Below are 19,456 nucleotides of genomic sequence, written 5' to 3'. Positions count from 1 at the left end.
ATTTTAAAAAATTAATTGGGCAACAATGTGGGTTTGCAATGACCTGCTCCCGTGAATGCTTGTAAGACTGGTCATTTTATGACCTCTCAACAGTGGAAGCCACCGGCAATGTATAGCCATTTTGAGTTTACAATGCCGTCTGGAACGTTCCAGCATGTGAATGTTTCCATACAGGTCTCCTGTGTTTGTTGTGTGCATCATCACAGGGCGGCCTGAAGGCCGTGATCTGGGCAGACGCGTTCCAGACTGTCGTGATGGTGGCGGGGCAGCTCGCCGTGATTGGCGTGGGGTGCTGGCAGGCCGGCGGCATAGGCCGTGTGTGGGACATCGCCAGCCAGGGGGGACGGATCTCAGCGATCAAGTAATAGACGCGAAGCGCAGCACAACCATCTCGCATCGCACCGTGAACCGCGCACCACGTCAAATATAACCCCACGACATACACGGTGTGTGGAGACATTCATCCAGCAGTGGATTAACGTGTACACTTCTCTGCCATCCAGAGTTAAACTCTGGGGTAGTGGGGGAGGGGTGACCTGGATGAATCAAAAACACGTATAAGGATCCCAAGTGGATTAGCTCAGGCCTCAGCACATGAGATGTGCACACAGGTAACTCTCTATTACCCAGGGGCAGATTACCTATGCAATTTTATTTTTGTGCACTCTTAACTTGATTATTAGTTGCTCCTCGCTCGCCAAGGGTCAGTGGCTCTGCTTGAATGACCAAGAACTTGTCTGAAAGTAGACCGACTAATACATTTAAAAAAACATACAACACATTCGCTCGATGACGGTGAGGATGGCGCGTCGGTGCGATGAGGCTGCTCTGCTCGTGTGTCCTGTGAGCAGCTGGAACCCTGACCCCACGGAGCGGCACTCGTTCTGGAGTCTGTCCATCGGTGGCATGTTCATGATGCTGGCGCTGTACGGCGTCAACCAGGCGCAGGTGCAGCGCTACCTGTGTGCGCGCTCCGAGCGCCAGGCGATTCTGTAAGCGCGCATTCTCGTGCTGTGCATACACGCTGACACGCAAACATGCACGCAGACGCGCGTACAGACATGCAGGCACACAATCACACAGGCACACATACAGACACATGCAGACACACACGTGTGGGCAGTGGAGAAGTCAATGTCCAACAGCACTCATGAAGTTGTCCGTGCTTAGCTGGGTCCTTCCTAGTGTCATCTCACCACCATGTGTGATGATATTAAGGGAGAGGCACAGCGGTGAAGCCCCTGCTGGCCTCGCATAACGCAGCGCATGTAATTTCCCTGTTACTCCGTCCAGCATCGTTCTTTGGCCTTGTCCCATTATTTTTAGTATTTTTTTTTTTACCATTTTTCTTGTTTATCCGATTCTCTGTATTCTTCTGAACTACCAAATCTAGAGCGCTTCCATTGCTCAGATGGTTTAGTTTTTTGTTGTCCAAGCGGCGTGGCGAGGCTGAGCGAGGGAATCTGCGTGTGCTCACAGGTCGTGCTACGTGGTGTTTCCGTGGCAGCAGATCGTCCTCGCGATCAGCTGCGTGATGGGCCTTGTGATGTACGCGCGCTACCAGGAGTGCAGCCCTCTCAACACGGGCCTTCTCAAGAGCCCAGACCAGGTGACGCCACCACGCACACCGCTTTTTGTGTGTTCTGTATGCGTCGGTGTTGGGGCTGCCACCTTTCCCCCTGTTGGCCAAACCCAGACACTTCTCCGGGAGCATCGATCAAAACTGTGCATTCTACTGTCATAACTCAATACCGGTACGAATCGATTTCTTCCACCCGAACACAGACTGTATTTGAGGACAGGTGACAACCCGAGTGACGAAGTAGCCATCCAGCAGTGGATTGACAAAGGGGCTATACATGTAGATGTGTACGTGACCTCTGACTGGGATATGCTGCCACCGCAACACAGACGTCAATTCCCGGACTGGTGGCAGCCCTGCTTTTTACACTCTCCCCTATATCGGCGTGAACGCACCGTTAAACGTGTACACGTATGCACAGCGACATGCATGGGAAAATGCCAGCATCCTCAGAAGCGTGATGTTTTTTTATAAGATTTTCAATCCAAAAACAGCCAACTCTCCTTGGCCGATAGCAGTCGCATTGTATGGAGGTTTTTTTCACTGTGGGAAGAAACTAGAGAGCCTGTAGGAAACCCGTGCACAACAGGAGGGATATAATGTACACACTCCGCACATCGAGGCACCCGAGTCGGGAATGAAACCTGCGTCCTTCTCGCTGTGAGGTGCGAGTGTCAACACTCTGCTGCTGCACCAATATGACAGTTCTCACGGCTGCGCGAAATTTGAACGTCCACTGTTGAGAGACCATGCATAGGTTATGCGCAATACCACTGACATGTCAGTTACTGCATGTTTATTCACAGTGTGAGCTGGCTTATGCAAGCCTGTAATATTTACACACGTGCTCGTAGTGTTAGCGGAATATTAAAATATGTACGTGTGCGCAATTTGCTTGCAAAGCAGTATATACACGTATAGCCCTTTGTCAATCCACTGCTGGATGAGGGCCTCCCCACGCCATGCGGGTCTAGGGAATTATTCTTCCATCCTTCAGAACAGGTTGGCGAAGGTGGGAGCAAAGATGTTTGAGCACTGGAGTACATTACACCAAAAGGTTTTGCTGCATATCCGTCCGCAGCCCGTAAAACGGCTCCGCCGTAGCCTGTGACACCCGTTACGCATGATAGTCGCCCGTTCGAGTGCTACCCAGGCTCGAACCTGCATAGCTTGCGAGATCTGTCGAGATGAGGCGCACACCGGATGATTTTGTCATCAGCTGCTCCTCGATGGTGACCACAATCAGGTTGGCAGGTAATCGATTACTGCAGGAAACAATGAACACACTTGAGACCATCTACCCTCCACTGTACGCAGGTGAACAATAAATGCCTGCTTCGCCTAATTTACCTGTGATTGGCATGATCCGTGTCTGTTGTACCTGGCCAGTCCTCCCCCATCCCCTCATCACAGATAATGAAGAGTTAACCGAAGTATCTACCGACTGTATTTTTGTGTATGCGTGCAAGCTGGTGCTGTATTTCGTGATGGACGTTCTTCGTGACCTGCCGGGCCTGCCAGGCCTGTTTGTTGCCTGCCTTTTCAGCGCTTCACTCAGGTGCGGATAGAGGCCACGGGAGCCATGGTCGCCCTGCACGGCGAGGCGGGGGTGGGGGGGAGGAGAAGTGACGATGTACGCGCTGGATTCACCAGTTAGCCGCTCCTCACTCGTCGCATTTCAGTCACTCATTGGCCACGTGAATGCAAGTGCATGGGCAGCAAGCAACCTATTGCTTCGAGAATCAATGCATACAACACATTCTGTGTCTTCACTCCCATTTTTCGTAGGTAACAATAATGAAAGTGTTTCAGCCTAATGTACATATGTAATAAAGGTCGTGGAAGCGACTTCTGGAATCTGGTCTTTATTTGTCTTTCGTTCACAACACTCTTATCTTACTCCTTCATGCTGCTGACAGACAGCGTGAGAGGGAGAGCGAGAGATAGACACGCGCGGCCACGTGACAGCCTGGACCCCGCTCCAGCGTGGCCTCACCCTCCGTTCGTTCCAGATCTGACCACGTGTTGTCCGTCTCCACCTCTTTTAATACTCGGGTCACGTGGTACCTTTCCACCAATCCTGGTTAACCTCTATGGAATCTTCTAGACTCCATCGTACATTCCCAGGACCCGCGCCCCTGACTCGTCCCCCCATTGGCTGTGGCTAAAGCCAGCAGATCCAATCCTCTACTTACAGATGTCACCTTCCCATTACGTCAGGGCCACGCCCCTAGACTTCCCCCCATTGGCTATGGGCCAGGACCGGTAGAGCCAATCATCGTAACGAGGTGTGATCCATCAGCAACCCGGATATATCCTCACATTACACATATAGTCGAGTCAAGGTGATTTCCTGCACTCGTTATAATCTAGGTTATAACAGTTGCGCTTTTATGAATTTACTTGCTTCAGTCAATCACTCTTCTGCAATGAAGAAGGGCCATTGCCCAAACGTCACCGATGTTGCATTACATATTAGAACTGAGCATTTAGGTGGTGTTAATCTCCCACTTTTAAGCCTTGTGACAGTGGTGGAGATTCCACATTTCTGTGGTGGGGGAGTGGGGGGAGGGTTGAAATGTACATGCACTTTGCAATGTCCATGTTTGTGCTTTGTCTGGGCCACGCTTCCCCACATTACCCCCGCGAATGGAGAGTTGGCTGTTTCACCTCTCCCTGTCGAGTTGTGGCTTCCGCGGCATTGAGCCAGGATTGTCGCATCTTCACCTCGACTGGGATTTTTCTTCTATGTGTGCAGCACCATCTCGTCAGCCTTCAACTCTCTGGCCACGGTGACCTTGGAAGACCTGGTCCGGCCGTGTGTGCCCGGGCTGTCCGAGCAGAACGCCATGCGGACTTCCAAGGCACTCGGTGAGACTTGGTCCCCTCATCATCTTCCTCGTCAGCCATGATCGATCCACTGCTGGATGAAGGCCCTCCTCAAGCTGTCGCCATTCCTCACGATCCTGCTATGCCACAATCCATCAAGCACCTGCACACAGATTAATGTCATTGCTTCATCTTTGGAGTGGACGCCCTTTCGAGCGGGTTGCTACCTTACGCTGCCGCTTCATCCTCCGTCTCAACCACCACCCATCATCCCTACTCATGATGACGCATCGTGACAAAAGCCCCCTGATGTTTCTTAACACTCAATACTATGTCCATAACTTGGGCGTGTTCTCTCCTCGACGTGTTCCTCTTCCTGTCTCTCCGTGTAGTTCTAAGCATATATAAACAAAATATGTTAAGTCCATCAGCCTATTTGCTTTCCATGTATTGCTGTGGAGCATTATGGGTCAGATTTTATGTAAGTATATTTTCATTCTGTGTCTCCATGTGTATGAGTGTCTTTGTTTTTTTGTGTTAGGAGCGTTGGAGTAGTGGTTAGCACAATGCACTATAAACTTGGCGACCCGAGTTTTATTCCCTCTCACAACCAATAACAGTGGCAAATATCTGAACCGGTCCCTGGGCCTTCCCTCAAATTGGTACCTAGTGTGATGTTTAAAGATTGCCACTGGGAAGACAAAGGTGGCCAAGCATGGTGCTGGGCACTCACCCCTCGTGTGTCATGCCGGCCTTCAGAGGTGCTACTCAAAGCACTTGTTGATGGCTACACGGGAGATCTTTGTCTTCGAGAGTAGCTGTGAGGGGTGTGTGTGTGTGTCTGTGTGTGTGTCTGTGTGTGTAGCCGTGGCCTACGGGATTCTCTGTCTGGGCTTGGCCTACATTGCGTCTCTCATGGGCTCCGTGCTGCAGGTAACAAGCACGAGGCACAAGCAAATAAAGCAAAGTTTCCTGCGTACACCAGTGCGGTCCTACCAGCGGTGTCACCGGCTGGCTAAACCAACTTAGCCAGTCAACCTTTGGCGAGCTGGTCCGGAGTTGCTTCTGTCATTAAACTCGTCGCCTACTTCTGAAATATGGCATCGAGTTAATTGCGAGATTTTCTGCTGGGCCTGAAATACACTCCACGTCATCCTCACCCAAGCGGCCACTCGGCTTGTCAACTGCTGGTAATATTACAACGACGGCCTTAGGTACATCGTGGGTCAGGTCGCAGTCGGAGAATGCATTCATCAAATTGACCTGACTAATTATGCCAACAACCCATCATTAATTCTGGTTGCTGTCTAGGCTTCAACTCTGATATACCCATCATATCACATAGACACCCTCCATAATACAGTTTTTTTTGGGTTAGATCGTGTAAATATAGATGTGTTTATTAAACCCGCCACCACCCGACACAGCCAATTAGTAAGGTTTGTCACGTAAACAAAACGTGCCAATTAGTTACTACTTCAGCACACCGGTGTGTTGGAGAGTAAACCTGCAACATTTACAACCTAACCCGAAAAACCTTTATTTTGGATAATATTGGTCGCAAAAGCCTATATTTTAAATAGACACCCTCATCTGCCACACCGCAGGAAGCAAAGGTTTCCTCCACAAAATCTCCTTTTAATCCTGTCCTTTTAATCCTGTCTACACTTCAAGGGCTCAGCATGTCTTCCTCTCCAGTAGTAATTGCTGGTTGTATTCAATTTCCATGTTGACAACCCTCTAGATCTTAATGTATCCGCATTTCTGTCTGTTCTGGATATTCTTGGCCTGACTCAATCTATTACATCTCCTACACATAAAAGGAAACCTCTTAGATCTGGTTATATAAAACGTTGAAATTACAATTTCCTCAATCCCCCTGTTATTTACAGTGACCACTACTGTTTTGATTGCACCCTTTCTTCCAAGTGTAGTGGGTTCTACGGAGGCACACACTTGAACTTGGAGGCAACACGTTTATTACACAACCCCAACAGGGTAACTACGTAACGTAACAACGGTTAACTAGACCATGATGGGGTAACTACATAACTGGGTCAGCCAGCCAACGCACTGCCTGACCCACAATGCCGAATGTGACGATTGAGGATCGAAGAGACGTAGCACCGACGGGTTCCATTCCAGCAGACAGCCGCGATTACTCTCGGGACTTCCCTTTTATCCTCCCGAGCGTGGCCGCGCTCCGCCTTCGGCCACGCCCCCTTCTGGATCTTACCAGAAGGTTCTCGACCAAGCATCACGTGTCCCTCAAGTCACCCTTTGGGCCCCCTCGCTACCCTGTCCTAGTCACGTGCCCTCTCGGGTTCACCCAGACTGTCACAGCCTTATTTGCCCTCTCTCTGACCGTCATCAGAACCATGCCCCCTAAGGCCCACTTCCATGCCATGCCGACTCTGGTGCCAGACAGAGGCTCAAGACGCACAGTTCCACTCTTGTGACAGCTGGCGCTAAACGCCATAGTCACTCCATTTATGTCACGACGCAAGTATTTCTCCTAATCTCACCACCTTTTCTTATCGATATCAAATAATCTCCCCTTCTCTACTCTCTTCACATTCTGGCTAAAGATCCTTGTTTTCTTTTTCCTGATGGACCATCCGTTGATCATTATCATAAATAATTTCAGAGGTGGTTAACAAACTTTCGCCTATAAAAACGATCTCTTCAGCTCGATCTTCAGCTCCGTGGTACACGAATCACTCACTTGGGTGAAAAAAAAAGCTGGACGTTGCTTAGAGAGTAAATGGAGAAAATGGGGCCTTGAAGTTAAGTTGCAGATTTGGAACAATCACCTTAAATCATACCAGAAATTGCTTATCAAAGCTAAAACTAACTTATTAACTTTTCCATCGTGGGGGGAAACAATTATTCGATCTAACTCCATCTGTGGCTCAATGTGAAAAAAAAATCCTCAAAAAGTGCTAAACGTTAGATCATCGTATTCATTCCGACCGTGATCTAGCCCTCCCTGCTTGGATCTACCCCTGTTATTTTACAAAAATGACATCACGAACATTATTCTAAATAAAAAGATAACACCGTTAGTCTTGATCCTTTGCCTTCTCCATGAATTGTTCCATGTTCAGCTGTTTTAATTCCAATTATTATAAAAACATTAATTAATGTCTCTGCCCCCTGGTATTTCCATCTGCACTTAAGGTAGCTGCTATCACCTCGGTTCTCAAAATTCCATCACTGAATCCTGATAAGCCTGCAAACTACCACCCTATTTCAAATCTTTCATTGTTATTGAAGGTCATTAAACGTGTCTTATACAATAATTTAATTAACCATATGACCAAGTTCAATCTGGTTTTCGGAAAAATCACTCAACTAAAACTGCTTTATTTCTCATCTAAAATGATCTTCGCTTATCTACTGACTGTGTCTTTTTCTTACTTGGTTCTGTATTTATCATCTGTATTTGACACAACTGATCATTACATTCTCCTCGAGCGCCTTCACACCCACGTTGGATGCTATGATGCCTTTCTAATTTGGTTCTCTTCTTATCTCTCTGATCGGTTGTATTCCATTTCTATAAATGGTATCACATCCTCTCACAAGCCACTGCTTTGTGGTGTTCCTCAAGGGTCTATTCTGGGTCCTCTTATATTCACCATAAATAGTCTTTCTTTTGGCAAAGTTATCTCAAGCTTTGGTATACCGATGATACACACATTTTTTGTTTTATGTTTTTATTATATTTCAGTAGGAGCCCAGTGCAGAGCACAAACTGCAATGTACAAAAACTCCGTGGATATAAATCCCGAACGCTGTGCTCCTGAGTTTAGAAGAGGGGGGAGATTGGGCTCACTGCCCCATCGAGTGGGGACTACAAACAGGGTATATGTACTTTTATGTGGGAAGGGAAAAGTGAAGGAAAATAACTTAAGGGAGTAGAGAGAGTAGGGGAGGGGGGAGCGGGGAAATTGGGAGGGGGGAAATAGAAAAAGGAAAGGGGGGAGCACTTGGGAAGGAATAACTTACACGCGCTTGGTGAATTTACCAACCTGTCGTAGTCCCTCCCGGGCGGTATATTAACTCCCGTCCATCCCTGGCCAACCAGCGTACGAACCTCACATCAGGCATGGCTGAAAGTGTGAAAAAGGGATTCTGAAGTTAAGTACACGGCGACCTGCTCTCCACCGCCCCCCCCCCCCCTCATGGAAACGCGTCGCCAGGGCACTGATGTCGTGAACTTTGCCCATCCCGTCCAAGGTGCCCGATGAACATCCATCTCCAGGGCACCAGCTTAGTGCCGTCTCACATCCCCCTTTGGACTCTGTGCTCTGGAACTGTGCGTGTCTGTGTGTGATGCCGCAACACAGGCCGCTAATGCTCACACCTGTGCGTGGGTGTGCAGGCGGCCATCAGTATTTTTGGGATGCTGGGAGGCCCTCTTCTGGGAGTGTTTTCCCTCGGCCTGTTTTTCCCTCGTGCCAACCCTACTGTGAGTAAACTAATTCTATCACTGTCTATAAATCCTAACAAACTCGTCAGACATCTGCTGTCTCAAAAACTAAACATGCTCATCAATTTAATCTATAGTTTTCTTTAAAGGCAGTGTGGTTTTTGTTAATTGTGGTTATGTACCACTGCCAATGCAGAATCACCAAATAATCTGGTGTCTAAAGATCATTATATGTGTGTATTGTTACTCCGAAACGGGCACCATTGTGTGGGGAAGTCAACATTGGTTGCCCTATGGATATAGACTCAGCCCCTGCCATAGGAAATAGGACATTCCACCACCGGCTCATGGCTGTAAACAGTAGATGAGACAGAAATCCAGTATTAACTCCCCGCCCCTCGCCTCCACTCCTCCTCCGCCGTTTTCTATCCCCCTTCCTAGGGAGCGATTGTGGGGCTGGCGTGTGGGCTCTGCATGGCCCTGTGGATATTCATCGGCAGCTTTCTATCTCGTGCCCGGCTGGCAGGCCGCTCCGTTGAGGCCGCCGTGGGCTGTTTGAATGCCACTCTTTCCCTAGCCAGCACGATGAGTACCCTGCTGCCCATCCCCTCCACCGTGGCCACCCTTCCCTCCACCGTCACTAGCGGCCAGCAAACAGGGTTTGTGCTCCGTGATGGGAGGGCTGTACCAACTTATCGAGTTTGGTGCAAATGTTACGGCTGTTGCGGTTGAAATGTTTAAGGGAAAATTGCACGCCCAACTGGAACGCTCAGTAATCTCAACGTGAAAGCAATGCCAGGATATCCCAGTTTATGACCGTACTGTGTGCAGTAGCTGCTGCAGCACTGGATTGTGAGTTCCAGAATTGAATTGTGATTTTAGGTGGGAGAATAGAAGTACCGTTCAGCAATGGCTATTTCTGCACTGCCCCCTGCTGTCCACAACTTAGTACATCCCATGGCAACCTGTGTCACCCGAGCGTGCATGGCGGTCATCCATCCCAGCACTCTCCATGCATTAACCTGCTTGGCTTTTGAGAGTTGATGTGATCGGACAAATCCTGATGTGGTCAATGGCTTTATGCGAGTGCAGTAATTGCGGTGTTTTGGTGACAATCCCGTTATTGTGAGGGTCATAGACCTCACTTAAGCTCACAGTCCTGGTTCCCTGCATGCTTAGTGAATCACACAGCTGCTGATGAGAACACCTGCCATGGCCAATACTAGTGGCGATATAATATGATCTAGTCCTTTCCCTCCCCCTAGGTCTACCCAGCCTTAAATAAGTACATGGAGTGGTATCATCACTGGGCAGACTAATGCAGCCAGGCGTGGGAGTGGCCACACCACCGTCTCCTTGCGCTGTGCTGGCCGTCATTAGGTGCTCGCTTATACCACTTGCCCCAACAGCATGTGTAGGCCACACAGGGGATCTTTGTCGTGCGTGTGTGCAGGTTGTCCGGATTGGACTCGTTCTACTCGCTGTCCTACATGTGGTACACGGCGCACAACGCTGCCACGGTGGTGCTGGTCGGAATGCTCGTCAGCCTGCTAACAGGTATACGTGCAGGCAAACGCGTGCATACTCACGAACGCACGCACGCAAGCACGGTATGCTTAATAATGAAAGACATTACTCAGAGAGCCATTGACAAAATGCACCACATCTTGCCAGATTGCAGAAGCTAAGCAGTGTTGAGCCTGGGGAGTGCTTGGATGGGTAATTAACGTGCACAACAGGTTGTTGTAGAGGCTGTGGAGCTATGTAAGTAGAGGACAGTGCAGCACAATACAGTCTTGCACTGCACGTCCAAAGGCCCCCGGCTACGCAATGTTGAGGACTATTGCCCAAAAAGAGTCAAGTTTGGTCATTTCAAACACAGAAAATAGTTGATATGTTAGTGTCAGGAATTTTTTGTATATATTTTGATAGGAAATTATGCAAAGATCCCATGGTTTTATACTCTACACTGAAATTCCATGATATTGCGATAAAATGACACCAACCTGAGAGGTTCCATGACATGCGATATTTTTTGTTTCTAGATTTTTCCGAAATTAAATCACACCATTTATCTTTTTTTCCCCCAAGAGCTTCAACTAGCCTATCAACGAGAATAACGAGTAGGACTTTTTGTTAACTAATAAATAGGTTTGGCAACAAGACCAGTGCCAAGTTACAAGTGAATTAATTCACGTAAAGACAAAAATAAAAATGCCCAAAAGATCTTGAAATTCCACATTTCAATGTGCGACACAGACCTGGACGTGTGACCAATGCATACAATCACCTGAGCAAAATGTGTGTCCTTATGTTGCCATTTGTGGTAATTCAGTGTGAAGGAAAGGCTTTGCCTGAGGAATTGTATGCAACTGGCCACATGGCTGTGGTGTGAACATTTATGACAATCAGCCAAGATTAATGGAAGTTGGGGAATGTTATCTATGGCTCTAGTGTGACTCTACGAAGCCTGATGTCACATACATGACGAAAGGATAATTCCTGAGGCATTATTGGTGTCAGACAAGCAATTGTATTGCAGGTTTGTGGTGCAGGAGGCCTGAGCTTAGTCAGTTTGACACAGTCCTTGCTTCACATCCATACAAAATACCGATTTCACCAGTGCCTGTGAGACTTTAATCCCTATTGACTAATAACAATGCTGCTCCATTTTGGAAGTGTAAGCAAACGAACACAGGCTCATAAGGGAGTTGGTTAAAGCAGCTTTGGTTCAAGCAAGCCTGACTCTGCTGATGAGACACTGAATGTTGAAACCGATCCAAAGGTTGATGTTGTTGAACCAATGCTGGTGATATTCCACATTTCCAGAAGGCTTTGGGACTGATAGGATGTGTAAGTAAAAAAACGTTTATTTTTTATATCGAGGGACAGACGTGTAAAGGAGGAGGAACAGAGGTGTTGCTGTCTGCTTACGTTTGTGTGCAGCCCCCATGGAGAGCATTGACCCGCGCACTCTGGTGCCAGTGGCTTACACTCTGTGCCGCTGCCTTCCTGCTAGCGCCCGCGCGTGGCTCTGCTGCGCCACGTCCAGTGATCATGAGGTGAGCGCATTCCTATGGCCTCATCGCAGAGACTTTTCCGTGCCTCTGACTCGCATTGGCAACTCGCTGCACAAATTCTTCACATGCTACAAATCAGAATTAGTATTACTCTTTGGGTCTTTCTGTAAAGTCACGTAGGTATAAAATAAAATAAATTACGACGTTTCGGGCGCAACACAAGCGTCCGTCATCAGGTGGGAAAGCATGGTCTGCTGCTGAGGCAGACTGTTTTAAAAGGTTTGAAATTGGTGTAGCCCAAGGGTCATAAAAAAGTGGCCGGGGCAAGTGATGTTAATTGAAGAAATTAGCATGATGTTAATGTGAGAAATTAGCATGTAGCTGTAAGATAGGAGAGCGGCCTCCTCGACGAGGGCACGGAAGTGACTATGTTAATGAGAGAGATTAGCATGTTAATGTAAAATCGAAGAGTGGTGCAATCCAAAGGCATGAGTGCAACCCAACGGGTGCAATCCAAAGGACATGTGAGCATGAGAGTGCAATCCAAAGACATGAGAGTGCAATGCAAAGGACATGTGAGCATGAGAGATCTAAGAGAGGCATAGAGAGAGAGACACAGAGAGTCGGAAATAACAGCTGACATAGGCAGGTAGGATGGAAACATCACAGTCAGTTAAGACTTTACCTGGTTAATAACGTCCTTCCAATGATTGCTCAGTTTGTACCCATCCTCTCGGTTGAAGTTGTGTCTGTGTTTATTTTTCTAGATGGCTTCATGAACAAATCTCTGAAGGTAGCCGGTAGGTTTGCAGAGTACCTCCGTCATGGAAAAATGTATTTCGTGTGAGCCCACAGCAGTTAAACAATGATCGGCAGGATGGGTACAAACTGAGCAATCATTGGAAGGACGTTATTAACCAGGTAAAGTCTTAACTGACTGTGATGTTTCCATCCTAGCTGCCTATGTCAGCTGCTATTTCCGACTCTGTGTCGCTCTGTCTATGCCTCTCTCTTAGATCTCTCATGCTCACATGTCCTTTGCATTGCACTCTCATACTTGCATGCCCTTTGGATTGCACCCGATGGGTTGCACTCATGCCTTTGGATTGCACCACTCTTCGATTTTACATTAACATGCTAATCTCTCTCATTAACATAGCCACTTCCGTGCCCTCATCGAGGAGGCCGCTCTCCTATCTTACAGTTACATGCTAATTTCTCACATTAATGTAGAAGAGTTCCGGACGACTCGGTGACGGAGGTGAAGTTTTAGGGCCTGCGCCGGTAGTTTATTAAGGGCTTATGCCAATCAACACGAAGGGTGCAACACTTTCCCAGGGGTTAGGGGTCCTAGGTTGGGTCCACTACTCGGACCTTCCCCACGGTCTGTCCTTTGGCTCAGCTGGCTGTCCGGGCTGCCTCCTCCGCACCGGCCGAGGGCTGATCCAACTTCGGCCGGCCAAGGAGTGCAGCCACTCCTAGCGCTTACACTGGGCCCTTCTACAGACCCTTCTCCTCACCCCTGGTCCTAACACCAACCCTCTAAGTTCCCTGCTCTCCGCAACGACCCCGCTTACATCACGGGCTCCCGTTTAAGTACCCTTGCGGGACATGACGTCATCCCGCCCCCAGGCGCGCATGACGCCACCTCCCATGACGTCATTGCCCCTGGAGGCGAGCGTGACGTCATGCCCGCAACTAGTCCTCTACATTAACATCATGCGAATTTCTCACATTAACATAGCCATTTCTGTGCCCTCGTCGAGGAGGCCGCTCTCCTATCTTACAGTTACATGCTAATTTCTAACATTAACATCACTAGCCCCGCCCACTTCTTTATGACTCTTGGGCTACACCAATTTTAAACCTTTTAAAACAGTCTGCCCTCAGCAGCAGACCATGCTTTCCCACCTGATGACGGACGCTTGTGTTGCGCCCGAAACGTGATTTATTTTATTTTATACCTGCGTGACTTTACCAAAAGAACCAAAGAGTATGGATTCCTGCAGTCACGAAAGCTTCAAATCAAGATATAATTATTATTATTCATTTACCAACATGACCCACCAAACTCGGAGAGAGACTGTAACTCTTCCCGTCTTTTCTATCTTCTCCCGTTCAGCTCCTTCACATAGGCTGCTGGCTCCACAAACTCTCAACAGCAGTCCTACGCTATTGGCAATCATCCTCATCATAAACCGTCTGTTGCTGATTTGTTGTGATATGTATAATACGACTGTGAGTGCCAGGGTTGAACAGTAATACGTTTCATTTCCATTTTATACTTTTTAGCTTCTACATCTTATCCTCTCTACAGCTTTTGTACATCCTCCAGATTCGGATAAAAACCACCAGGTATAAAAATAGGGCATTTAACTTCTGCTAATTTGATCTGTTACCCATAACCTACCTAATCATCTAGTCTGCATTTGATCTCATCAAATCTGGGAAGCTAAGGAGCGTTCACTCCTAGTTTTTAGAGGAGTCACCGTTATGTGCCAAACAGGTGTCATAGGCCATTGCAGGGCTACCTTATCTGCACCAAAATATATTATTATACCATGCTTCCATGCTTCTGCCTTGAACAATCTACATTGATCAGCGTGGTGAAGTATGGTGAAATAACCCCTAGGACCCACACGGGATCAGTGACATGGCCCAGCGGTTGCGTATTTTGCCGCTTGTTGCAGAGGTGCGCAGTTCCAATCCAGCGGCCACCCTGATTTAACAAGAATACATACGTGCCGTCTGCTTCGTAGTGGATATTTTATGTGCCAGCATCAGGGTGAACATTTTCCCAAATTGGAAAATGACACCGTAAATACTCAATTGGAACTATGCACATAGCAATCATCGCCTCTTACTTTAAAAGCTTAGCAGGATCCTTCTGATAAAGAGTCACAAGACTCAGTGAGGCTTTCCTGGGTAAACGAGCATAATCACAACAGCATGGGGAGTCCCTCGTCTAGCAAAAGGGCTGTGCATATACATGAATGCATGTTATGTGGGTGTGAATACTGCATTCATAGGCATAAATGTGCGTGAGCATGTCCGGTATTTTGCGCGAGTAATTAAATATTGTGCGCGTTTGTGTGTGTTTACCACCTACCCTAGATCAAACAAAAACCTTCTGCAGATTCATCAGAAAACCAGACAGATTTGACCATGGTCCCCCTTGCAGAACAAGACCTAGAAAACCCCAAACCCCCACAGGAAGCAACCTCCAATAGCACCTATCTGTGAATTCGAGCATCATTTTGCCAAGGATTTGAGGGTTTGGAGGTGGGTAGATGATGTGAGGAGTAAGGTTTGTGAATGTACTTGACTTTGTTGGCACTTTTCCACTGGCACATCTGAGCCGAGCCAGCACGGTGTGTTCATGGCATGGGTGGGTCCCAGCTGGTTATTTTTCTGTGCTGAACCAGAAACGAACCACGATATGCTAGGCTCGCAAGACAATCAAAATCCAACTTGGGCCAAGTTGGACCAGGAGCGGGGCTAATTCATGCATTCATTTGGTGTGATGTCATTCGGTGCACTGACCGTCGCTAGGTCATCAAAACACGTCTCGACTTGTGTGATGTTGGTGACATGGCTTGGCTTCTACAGTAGGATAACAATCTGGCCTACCTCCTAGGCTGTGTCAGCCTGACTTAACACATCCGTAGTGCAGCTCCGTTATACCAGTGGAAAAGAGGTATTAGGCTGACTGCACAGACACATTCTAGTGCCCTCTTCTGGGCTTATTGTGGACCTAAAATCCTATTTCAGGTTAGTGCATTGGAAGTGAGTTTTTAATGAATGTTTAAATGATCCATAAAGTATAACAGAATTTTAAATGCAATGTGAATGAATGTTTCCACCATAATAATTAAATGTTGAATACTGAACCTCTCCCAGGGTGGACCCTAATTATAAGCTAATCACAAAAATTCCACTGATGTATCGTACAGTAAAAGATGCACAATAATCGTATTGTCCATTTTTTTTCATATTGCTATACAGTGGTCTATCGGTTAACGATATTAATTGGTTCCACAAAAAACATCATTAATTGAAATTGTTGTTAGTCGAATAAAGGAAATATATGTTTAAAGGCTTAGTTTGTTTTTCACCCTAAAAACTTAGTTTATATATTTAAATAAGATAATTTAATGAATACATTTTATAAGAACATATTAAAGCATTAATAGAAACATGGGTAAATAATGAATAAATATAAATTTGCATACATAGAGCATAAAATACAAAATCTTTCCGTAATTTCCTGATTAATTTGCAGACTAATTGTTCTCCTCACTTGTCTTAACATTTATTTTAGAGGCCATTGTTATTTATCTTCCTTAACTTTTAAGTAAAAAAACACAGCATTCAAGAGAGCTGTTTCCATAAGCAACGTACATTAAACATTAAAAAGCTAGGCAGTTGCTCTCAAAACGCTTATAATAGTGCATCGCTGATTGGCTGAGGTCTGCTGAGTTCTCTTAGGAGCACTGCGATTTTCCGAAATTGGCGGCCGCGTGATAGCCTAAACATATCGTTAATCAAAAATGTATCGTTAATAGAAACAATGGGACCCTATGGGAGGCGGATCCTTAATCGAAATATTGTTCACTGATGGAAACGTAAACCGAGGGACCACTGTATTGTGATCATCTTTTCTCCTTTAACTTTTGTTAAACATCTTATTTCCTTCATGGGACCTCCTTTGCCAGTACCAAAATATGAGAATAAGTTTTTCCCCTTTTATTCTGCAACAAAACAGGTGTTAAGTTGTTAAAACACCAAACTGAAACCTTTTACAAGGAATCACGTCTGCATTAACCACAATACTCGTGGTCAAAATGCAAACAAAAAACACTCTAATATATGCATTGTCTTTGAAACTGATTGGTCCACACCAGACAGCTTTTTTTACTTTATTATATAATGTGTAACCGACATGGTGTACATCATAAGTATTGTCGATTGTGACGTAAAGATTAGGTAGAACTATGTGCCCCAGTTGAATCCTTGTAGTTTAATTACTCTTTAAGTAATCTTTAACCATACCGGAAGTACAGCAAAGCACAAAAGCAATATATACTAAAAATTGCAGAGTTATGGGAAGCTGCTATAATGATGAGCGTCATGCAGTGGCGTAGCTAGGATATTTTGCGCCCGGGGACGAACTATAAAATTGACGCCCCCCCCCCCCCCCCCCGTTTAATCACATACAAAATGTAATTACATGACATGTAGGCTGTGTGTGGCGGGATATATAAACTTTTAGTTTGAGCTGTAGATTTGTGCAGTAGTTTCAGGCTGCTGCGCCCGCCGCAATAAGTTATAATGTAACGTTGTAAGCCTCATTTTGGCGCCCCTTTACCTTGGCGCCCGGGGACATATGTACCCCCCTGCCCCCCCCTAGCTACGCCTCTGGCGTCATGTCATGCAATTTGATAGCATCCCGTGAAAAATATCACAGCGACCGTGCTTCTGCCACAGTTGCGTTTTCATATCTCTTGCAGGAGCACAGCAAGGATTGCATGTCTACTCATATCCACATCTCGAGTGACATCAAATGGCATGCAATATACTGTGCTGCACACATGCTATTTTTCCAAAGGTTCACATGTTGCGCTGATGTTTAGTCAACTACGAGCAAAGTGAAGTGCCGAGTGCTAATTGTGATATTGGTCCCTTGAATTCATGCTTACCACCAGTGTTACAAATTGAATATTCTTGCTCGTTGCCGTTTCTCGTACATGAGCGTTTTTGTCGTGTATTTTTTTTACAAGTATCTTTGTAGAGCATTGCTGCCTTTTTTAATGTGTGTACATAAACTGAAATCCTATGCACATACAGCCTCAGAAATTATATCTGTAATCACTCCCTAAAGTCCCAAATGAAGCAGTCAACTCCATCTCCGTTAACCACAGCACCAGCCACGCCAGCATCATTCATCAACCACCTTAGTGGTGCCTACACCAGAATTAATTACTGTAACGTTACTATTGAATGCTCCACAGATCATATTGCTGTATATCAAAACACATTCTGTGCAATATAACGTAATGTGTCTTACACAAATATAAGAACGCATTCTGGGTGTATGGTGGAGCAGTGCAGTAGTGCAAGACTAAACTGGAACTGCCTGGCGCGTGACGTTTCTGCGCACGCTGTAGACGCGGCTAGCAACAATTCGGCATTGCTCTACACACTTCAGTTTTTGGAAGTGCGGTTTTATTTCTTACTCCAATTTTTCCGTATTTGGCGTCCCCAAGAAACCCAATTTATATGCAGGACACAGTATATCTGCTCATGGTACGTTGAACTTATTTCGCAACGTACCTAGCCAACCGCCCTAATCGGAGGTGGTATTTCGGGCACAAACTTTCCAGTATAAACCAGACCTCAAAAAGGCATCGACAACCCCTGGACAAACCTTGACTTGTATTAAAAATAAGTTATGTTCGGTTTTCTGTTGAATGAGGACCTCTGTGATGCCATCGCCCACTGTCTTGGGCAGCTGCATACTCGTTCCCACATTCCCTGACTGCATCACTTCACCTCTGTCAATCCTCTAAAGTGCCTTATATGCTCTACTGCTATTCCACTCGAATATGTTCATGAGTCGTTATTTATTCTGGTGAACTGTTGTGACAATTTTTTACATTTTCAGCTAATATTATTGTCCTGAATAATGTCTTCTATTACATGTGTAGTGAGTCACTCGGATACACTAATAGTCGGAGGCACTATATTTATTATAGCCTTCACAGGTACAAGGAGTAACTACACTATGGTCAGGACAGCTAACAGGCTGCCTGACTAACAACGCCGAGGAGGTGAAGACGGTGACGAAGACTCCAGCAGCACGACGGGTTCCACTCCAACAACAGCCCCGAACTATCGCTCGGGGTTCCCTTTTATCCACCCAGCGTGGCCTTGCTCCGCCTTCGGCCACGCCCCCCTTGTAGAACCTACTAGAAGGTTCCCGGGCTTTACCTCACGTGCCCCCTCTATCACCTTTGCCCCACATCACTCTCTCTGACTTATCATATGACCTGGTGGCACAGGGCTGCTACAACTGAAGATCACCTTCTCTGCCAGCAACCAGCGCTATGCGCCATAGTAACCCATTCCATGTCATTACACATGTATGTACAGAACTTTGTCTTATTCCTTTGCCGGGGATATTGACATGCGCTGTTTGTAGTTTTGAACACGTGCAACATGGCAGATTTGATCTGTGCTCAGTGCTGTAAGTAACAATTTGACGTTCTTTGGTATACAACTGTGGTGATTTATAATACTTGATTTTCGGAAAATAAATTTCCACCAACATTGCTAATATTCACTTTGCCGAGGCTTTTTTGTTTTGTTTTAAAATGTTTTTGTTTTTTTCAGACTGGTTTGTCACTCTCGGCATAACAATCGCGGGTGCATATATTTTTATTTTGTAAACTACTTAAAATAAATGAATAAATACTTTGCGGCGTACAATTTTGAAGCCTACGCCAATCATTGCCTGATGGACTTTATACACGTTTTAGATACCGAGCCCCCTTGCTATCAAAACATAATTAACAATTGTCATATCTTAAT

At 46.3% G+C, this 19,456-nt stretch overlaps 1 protein-coding gene across 4 annotated transcripts in view; it reads left to right on the top strand.

The window, feature by feature from the left end:
• LOC144724917 (sodium-dependent multivitamin transporter-like) overlaps positions 1 to 19,204 on the top strand; it is a 36,445-nt gene extending 17,241 nt beyond the window's left edge. For 2 of the 4 annotated variants that reach the window (XM_078604214.1, XM_078604211.1), the window contains 11 exons: positions 207 to 361; positions 852 to 992; positions 1,480 to 1,609; positions 3,052 to 3,140; positions 4,341 to 4,453; positions 5,277 to 5,344; positions 8,799 to 8,885; positions 9,288 to 9,505; positions 10,300 to 10,403; positions 11,793 to 11,908; positions 14,981 to 19,204. In XM_078604214.1, coding sequence (XP_078460340.1) covers positions 207 to 361; positions 852 to 992; positions 1,480 to 1,609; positions 3,052 to 3,140; positions 4,341 to 4,453; positions 5,277 to 5,344; positions 8,799 to 8,885; positions 9,288 to 9,505; positions 10,300 to 10,403; positions 11,793 to 11,908; positions 14,981 to 15,109 — 1,350 coding nt within the window. In that variant the 3' untranslated portion in view covers positions 15,110 to 19,204. Of the gene's footprint in view, positions 1 to 206; positions 362 to 851; positions 993 to 1,479; positions 1,610 to 3,051; positions 3,141 to 4,340; positions 4,454 to 5,276; positions 5,345 to 8,798; positions 8,886 to 9,287; positions 9,506 to 10,299; positions 10,404 to 11,792; positions 11,909 to 12,633; positions 12,788 to 14,980 lie in introns of all 4 variants that reach the window. The other 2 variants (XM_078604212.1, XM_078604213.1) reach the window with 2 other exon arrangements.
• Positions 19,205 to 19,456: the final 252 nt, after the last annotated feature.

The sequence above is a fragment of the Lampetra planeri genome, chromosome 22 (assembly GCF_965212315.1).
Source record: "Lampetra planeri chromosome 22, kcLamPlan1.2.h2, whole genome shotgun sequence".
NCBI classification, from domain to species: Eukaryota; Metazoa; Chordata; class Hyperoartia; order Petromyzontiformes; family Petromyzontidae; genus Lampetra; species Lampetra planeri.
Note: the sequence above shows the minus strand (reverse complement) of the source record. Positions and strands in the feature narration are given on the sequence as shown.